Below are 7,071 nucleotides of genomic sequence, written 5' to 3' on the forward strand. Positions count from 1 at the left end.
TATATTAAAAAAAAAAAATTTCAAGTCAGGGTGTTCCTGGGAACACCCTGACCATAACGTGGCGCCGCCACTGACCACCATGATAGACACCAGTCCAAGGTGGCACCACCACCAGCTGTGGCCACTGCTCCTCAGATAATCTCTATGCATCTCTTCTTTCTCTCTCATCTGCTTTTTTTTGGTTGATTCAATGGTTGGGTTTCGTTTTAGTCGTGAGAAATCTTTGATTTTTGCTTGGGCTTACGAAGTGGAGTTTTGGATATGAAGGTGATATGAAGGTTTGTGGATCTGTGGGTGTGGGTTTGGTCAAAGAGAGGTGAGGTTGAAGTGATTTTGGGCTGTAATGAATGACTAGAATGAAAGTTTAGAGGAGCAAATTTCTGAAAATTTAAGAAAAATTGTTACAAGTTTTTTCCTCAATCTTTCATTTTGAAAATGTAAAAAAGTTTCTTGGTTTAATTTATTCAATTTAAATTAAAATTGGGAAATTAATTTTTTTTAATTAAAATTTTGACGTTGCATTTTTTAAATGCCAAATGGCATCTTTTAATATTATTTTAACCATCAAATCAGTGTTTAATGTGCCAACAAGGTAGTCCATTTACCACTTAGATTATTTTCATTAATGAACTATTGATAAGGATCAAAATAAAATGCATTTTTTCATTTTAAGAACTAAAAACAATAAAAAAAAAGTAAGAACTAAAATAGAAATATGGTCAATATATAAAGATCAAAAATGTCTTAATTATATTGATATATTAAAAAGATTTAGAAAGTTAATTATTACATTTTTCACTTTTAAAAATATTCCTAATTTAATTAATTTATTCTTATTTCTAAAACTAAAAAATAAAGTTAAAACGGTAAATAGGACAAAGTTAAAAGAAGAAAAACCTACTTGTTATTATTAACTCCCCACTAGGATGCCATTTGGATTCAACGTTTATGTTTTGCATTTGCATTTTTTGGCTTTTTTTTTTTTGTTCTTTTTTTTTTCATACGTTTCAGGGAGTAATGCGGCTACTGTTCATGAACGGTTCATGAACAGTAGCCGCAAATGTTGACTTTTCAATCGTGAATAGTGTATTTGTATAGTGTTTATGAACTCACAAATATCACTTTTCAACGACTTTTTCATTAAAAATAGGCCTCATGGTACTATTTATATATTTAAAAATTATTTTGCTACAGTATTTTTAGTTTCAGTTTTCAGTTTTTGTAAAAATAAGTTCAATCCAAATAGACCCGAGATAGTCAACGTTAAAAAAAAAAAAAAAAAAGCTTCCCACTACCCATGTTAAAAAAAAAAAAAAACTATCCTACCCAAAAAAAAAAAATGTCAAGCTAAACTATCTCACATTTCCTTTTTAAACTATTACATTATCAATTTATTGTTTTATTTTATGCAAAAAACTTCTAGTTAAAATAAGAATTCTTCGGACAAAATTTTTTTTGTTTTCTATTTTTTAAAATTGTGATGAAAAAAAAAATAATGATGCTAAAAAAAAAAAAACCTTCATTGCACGCACTAATTTAATTTATTCCCTCGTGTCGTGGTCGGACCTTACTGAACTACCCGAGCCACATAAAACAAAAGAGGGAATTTCTACCAGACTTTACACGACACTCTCTCTTTGTCATAATTTTGCCTGAACCAAAGCAATGCTTTCAAAATTCCACAAAGCATCCGATAAGGCTAGAAGGTTTTTACAAAACAAAGCTACCTTGTTCGTTAGGAACCTTACCATGACTAAGAACACCTCCAAAGTTCAGGCTCTCTATGACCTCTGCAACACCACCTTCACTCCCTCTCCCTCTGGAGCATCTCCTCCCTCTTCTCAAGCTATACAGAGGCTCTGTTCCCTTCTGGGTATTTCTCATTTTCTTTCTTTCCTTCTAGTTTCATTCTCTTTTGTGTCCAAGTTTGCATCTTTATGTGCACTTTGCAAAGTTTGGCTCAATTATGGAAATGGGTATTGCAGATTATGTCAATTTGTTGTGAGTTTGCGGTGTTTTGATTGCAGATTTGAAGAATTTGATTTTGGGGGTGCTTTTAATTGGGTATTATAATCTGAAGTTAGTATTAAAATCAAAATAATTAAAGAATGGAAAGAATGAAAATAAAATGCTTGTTAAGAAAATTTTTGGTTTCTCTTTCAGTTGGAGATACATTTGGTTTCCTATTATAGGGGTCATATTGGAGTTAATTGTTTTCGAAATTTCAAAACACAGGACTAAGGATGTAATAGACATGGAATTGGACCATAATATCGACTTTTCAATATGCATTAGTGAATTCTTTTAATTGATGGATGGAGCTGCCATTTCTAAGGAAAGTTTTACTCAATACATTATTAAATTTTATGAAAGATTAGAGATTAATGAATCTTTATGCTTCTAACACAATATGTTTCATGTATTTTTGTTAAGGATTTTGTTGTAAAATGAATCTTTATGCTTCTAACACAATATTGATTTTCATTCTATTACAGACACATTTGGTCCAGCTGATGTTGGGCTTAAAGAGGAACTATCAGATGATGATCGAGGACATGGAATTTTTGGACTTAACCAACTAAACAGGATAGCACGATGGGCACAACCAATAACTTATTTGGACGTATATGAATGTGATAGTTTTACGGTAAGCTCAGCATCTTCTTATTCTGAATGAAAATTTTTGAAGCCTGTTGTGCATGCTCATCTCATTAGAAGTTTGTAATTCTCAGTGTTCCTGTTACAGAACTTTAAAATATGCCAATGTTTTTGCCCAATTCTTTTGATTCGTTCTTATTTTGATCATTTATCAGTAGTTTCTAAACCTGCCTTTTTGCATGCATGTCCGATGTTATCTGTGTGGCCAGTTTGTGCATGTGACAAGCTGTTTCAGATATAATACTCAAGTATTGAGTACGTCTATTTACTTTTCATTTGTAGATGTGTATATTTTGCTTTCCTACTTCCGCAGTTATTCCACTCCATGACCATCCCGAGATGACTGTTTTTAGCAAAGTTCTCTATGGCTCTATGCATGTGAAAGCTTATGATTGGGTTGAGCCTGCCCAAATCCAGGAAAGAAAAGGACCTAGTTCCTTTCCAGGTCTGTTTTCTCATATCATTTTCAGCTCATCACAACAGATTCTAGGACTTACAATTACCTAAAGGTGATTATGGCTTGATTATTATGTATATTCCTTGTGATTATGCACTTTTATAATATGGGGCTTCAACCTCTCAATTCCCTGCACTAATGGAAAAAAATTGATTGTAAATTTAAAATGAACTGGGAACATAATAAGTTTGATGTTGACTCGAAAAAGGGGGGGGGGGGGAGGAGGTGTTCAATTGAGGCTGTGATCTATGGTCTTATTTAGAACACAGAAATCCCAATATGCCTATTTTTCATATGTTTCTCTGATCATTGTGTTTAGATTATTATTATTTTTAAATTACTTACTTGTCAAATAAATGAATGGTGGAAAATAATACATGTGGCCAACCCTTACTAGTCTGTTGCCAACCCTTACTACTTTGTTGCCAATCCTTACTAGTTTGTTGAGGACCCATAGCCAACACCAAAATTTTAGGACTAAGGCTTAGTTGTTGTTCCCTGTCAAATAAACCCAGTAACACATATTTCGCCTAGTATAGACCTAGTATGTTGTTGCTAACAGCTAACTGTAATGTTAAAAAGGGAAAATTGCATGCTAATAATCTGAAAGTTACAATTCTCAGCTCCAAGTAAAGATGAAAAAAAAAAAAAAAAAAAAAAAAAAAAAAAAAAATCAAAGGTAGATTATCTTTTGTTGAGTTTTGATTAGAAACAGTGTATATTATATTTGATAAGAGCTTTTCTCTTCTTTTCCTGTTTTCCAATACCTCTAGTTGTAGATGCAAGTATTGTATTCATAATGCGTCATCTCAAATGGTAGGTCTGGTTGCTATATTGGTTTGCCCTAAACAGTCCTTAATAAGTCAATCCATGGGCTAAATTTTACCCTGTTGGTTGGAGGCTTGGAGCTGCATATCTATGAATTCGGTGTTATGAAATGCCATATATCAGCCAATTAGATTACTGTTACAATATTGAACATCCGCTTGTATGACTTTACTGTCCACATCATTGTGAAACGTGGGCTTGACTCTGCAATTCCCCTTAGTTGTAATCACCAATACCCTGCCAATAGGTGGTCTGCATATCTCTAATTGGGGCACTGCCACCTTTTACTGAAAGAGGGATAGCAATTTCACTCTTCTTGTATCACTGTCAATTGTCTGAAAGTAACTTGATTGCCATTTCCTCAACTGTGTAGCAGCCAAATTTCATGAGTAGGATTGACATTTTCTTGTTATTGGGAATCTGAGAGGCCATATCACTCATGAGCTTATTTAAAGGATCATAAAGTCTTAGCTGACCCCAAAATTTTGGGACTAAGGTTTGGTTGTTGTTCTATATAGTCTTGGATCTTGCTCTTGATTTCCTGATATTGAGGGTCAGTAGTTGGAGGTTTTGATGAATTCTTCTCTGATTTGCAGTAAGATTGGCGAAGTTGTCAGTTGATAAAGTTTTAACAGCACCTTGTGGGACCACAGTTTTGTACCCAAAGAGTGGGGGTAATTTGCATTGTTTTACTGCAGTCACCCCTTGTGCTATACTTGACATCCTCTCACCTCCCTACAAAGAAGAAGCAGGCAGAAAATGTAGCTACTACCATGACTACCCCTACTCTACCTTCTGTAAGTATCTTAAAGTAATTTAATGTTCTTTTTTCCCCCTTTTTTTTTCCTTTCTGTTGTGCCATCCTATGATTATGCAAATATAGCTCTGTTATTCATACTTCATTTTTTCTTCTTCCTCCCTTTTATTATTATTTTTATTTAATTTTATGGAATTTACATAGGGAATCCCCATGTTTCACCCTGATTTCAAATTAAACCCCAAGTTTCTAATTATACGATGTTGGAGAACTATAGCCTGTGAACCACATGTGACACCCCCCCCCCCCTTTCAAAAAAAAAAAGAGGTGTAAAATAGATACATTAACGATTTAAAAAAAAAAAAAAAAAAGAGTATATGAGAAAAAACACAGAAACAAAGAAAAGAACTCATATATTGATACCCAGAAAAATTATAGATTGCATTGAAGTTGCAGATCAGAACACTGCAACACCCCCAAGGCAACATTGTTTCAAAAATTTAATTGAAATTGGGTTGCAAATAATTAATCTATAGAAAATAACATTTCAAATTAATAATGGTTGTATATTATTACTAGTTAATCTAGAGAAAATTACTATTCAAACTAATCGATATCTAATGTTATCACATACAAATTGAAACATAAAAGCCCAAATTAAAGAAAATATTGGAACTTGAAAATTTAAAATGGTCTTCTATTAATAAAACACTAACACTAGGAACTGGGGAACGAAAGTCCTGTGACAACCACCACCTCCACTTCAAAAGCTAGTAAACAGGGTGACCGACGGCAAAATCCTCATGAACTATTCTTCTTGAGTTTTAGAGCTATAGCTCCTGCAACTACCCGTGTCTCTGATTGGTTCAGCAACACCTCTACTTGACTTCATAAATTTGTTCATATTTACTTCTTGATTTTGTGAGCTAGAGATTTCAATATTATCAATAGTAGGGTGGAAAACCTTAAGAGAGCGAATTTGATGGAGAGAGAATGTTTTTAGACAAAGTTTTCCTCCAAACCAGTTTGAAATCATTTTCTCTAATTTATTACATGGCAATTTAGATGACTATCCTTGTGTATTTTAATAAGATGACCCATTAATTCATCTAAACAAGTTACATGACTATGAAATTATTGATATGATTAACATGACCATGACATGCTCTATGGCCTTTTTTCAGTTTTTTTGAATGCCCCACATGAATGTCAGTGCTCCATTAGTCACAGCCGTGAAAAGTTGCAACTTTATAAATACACAATTGACATTGAAATAATTTAAAGGTTTAATTTAAAATCAAGATCAAACCTGAGGTCCTCTATTTAAGTTTTGTTTTTTCTTATATTAAATGAAAACAACTTGGGTGGCTTGTTGAACATGTTAATGCAGCAGCAGGAAATGGATCTTTTGTAAGAAATGGGAAAGAAGAGGACTATGCATGGCTTGAACAGATAGAAACACCAGATGATCTCTATATGCGCCAGGGAAAATATGCTGGCCCAGCCATTCAGTTCTAGGCTTCTAGCTGTCTCATCAATTTTGTTTAGCGCACAATTCTCATTACGTTCAGTTCAAGCTATGGGCCATAGAAAATGTTAATGCCATGTTTGCTTCCGTAGTCTTGCAAAATAGGTACTAAAATGCTGATGCAGTGTGCTTTATAGATGATTACCCCTTACTTTCATGAAGAAATACCTGAAGCGGAATATTCACAGAACTGTAACATGAAGTCATTTGGAAATCCATCTATATTCTCCAAGTTAACTGGCCATTTTTGTTAATGTTTAAGGATTTCAATTACATCAATCATGATGTTATGTTTATTTTTGATCTTTCTTTATCAACCTGGGTTGTTACAATACTATGCTCTTTCTCTCTTTCTTTAATATTTCATAAAAATAGATATAATTAATTTGGATAAATTACTCCAACCTCTCCAGTCCTCGAATATGGCAAAAATGCATGCACAATCCTGCTATATTTGAAATTACTCAAACGTTTCTTGACTCTTCACATGTGGCATACATTGGAAATTGGAAGTCCTCTTTGCCAGTTATCTTTGTTAGTCAACTATGATGGATGTGGTAGCGTTATCTAAATAACCAAAAAAAAAAAAAACCCTAGAAGTATACCTTTATTTTTAAACTTGATTTCTTCTCTTTTTCTTTATTCCTAACAAAACGTTTTATTATTTATTTTCATTTTCATTGAATCTTTTTCTCTTCCAACCATTGCTCTTCTGAGCTTTGCCTTCCAAAACCTAACCACAACATAGCAAGCCTATATGTATGACCCAACCTTATCAACAGTACACACCCATAAACCCAAAATCCCCACTCCATCTTCATCAATGATTCACTCAGCCACCCA

The 7,071-nt window shown here is 33.4% G+C and overlaps 1 protein-coding gene across 2 annotated transcripts; it reads left to right on the forward strand.

The window, feature by feature from the left end:
* Window positions 1-1,569: 1,569 nt before the first annotated feature.
* LOC115965688 (plant cysteine oxidase 3) lies at window positions 1,570-6,531 on the forward strand. Of its 2 annotated transcripts, none has more exons than XM_031084975.1 (5): window positions 1,570-1,873; window positions 2,496-2,647; window positions 2,941-3,103; window positions 4,540-4,740; window positions 6,091-6,531. In XM_031084975.1, exons 1-5 carry the CDS (start codon window positions 1,666-1,668, stop codon window positions 6,216-6,218), a joined length of 852 nt encoding a protein of 283 aa, XP_030940835.1. In that variant the 5' UTR covers window positions 1,570-1,665; the 3' UTR covers window positions 6,219-6,531. The 2 variants fall into 2 exon arrangements, with proteins under 2 accessions (XP_030940835.1, XP_030940834.1); XM_031084974.1 differs by having other exon boundaries at window positions 1,579-1,873; window positions 6,094-6,531.
* The last annotated feature ends 540 nt before the right edge of the window (window positions 6,532-7,071 follow it).

Source organism: Quercus lobata, chromosome 10 (assembly GCF_001633185.2).
Source record: "Quercus lobata isolate SW786 chromosome 10, ValleyOak3.0 Primary Assembly, whole genome shotgun sequence".
Classification (NCBI taxonomy): Eukaryota; Viridiplantae; Streptophyta; class Magnoliopsida; order Fagales; family Fagaceae; genus Quercus; species Quercus lobata.

Coding starts and splice junctions, on each gene's coding strand:
- LOC115965688 (XM_031084975.1), top strand. CDS start 1,666: ATGCTTTCAAAATTCCACAAAGCATCCGATAAGGCTAGAAGGTTTTTA. Junction 2,648..2,940: donor ATGAATGTGATAGTTTTACG/GTAAGCTCAGCA, acceptor TTTCATTTGTAG/ATGTGTATATTTTGCTTTCC. Junction 4,741..6,090: donor CTACCCCTACTCTACCTTCT/GTAAGTATCTTA, acceptor ATGTTAATGCAG/CAGCAGGAAATGGATCTTTT.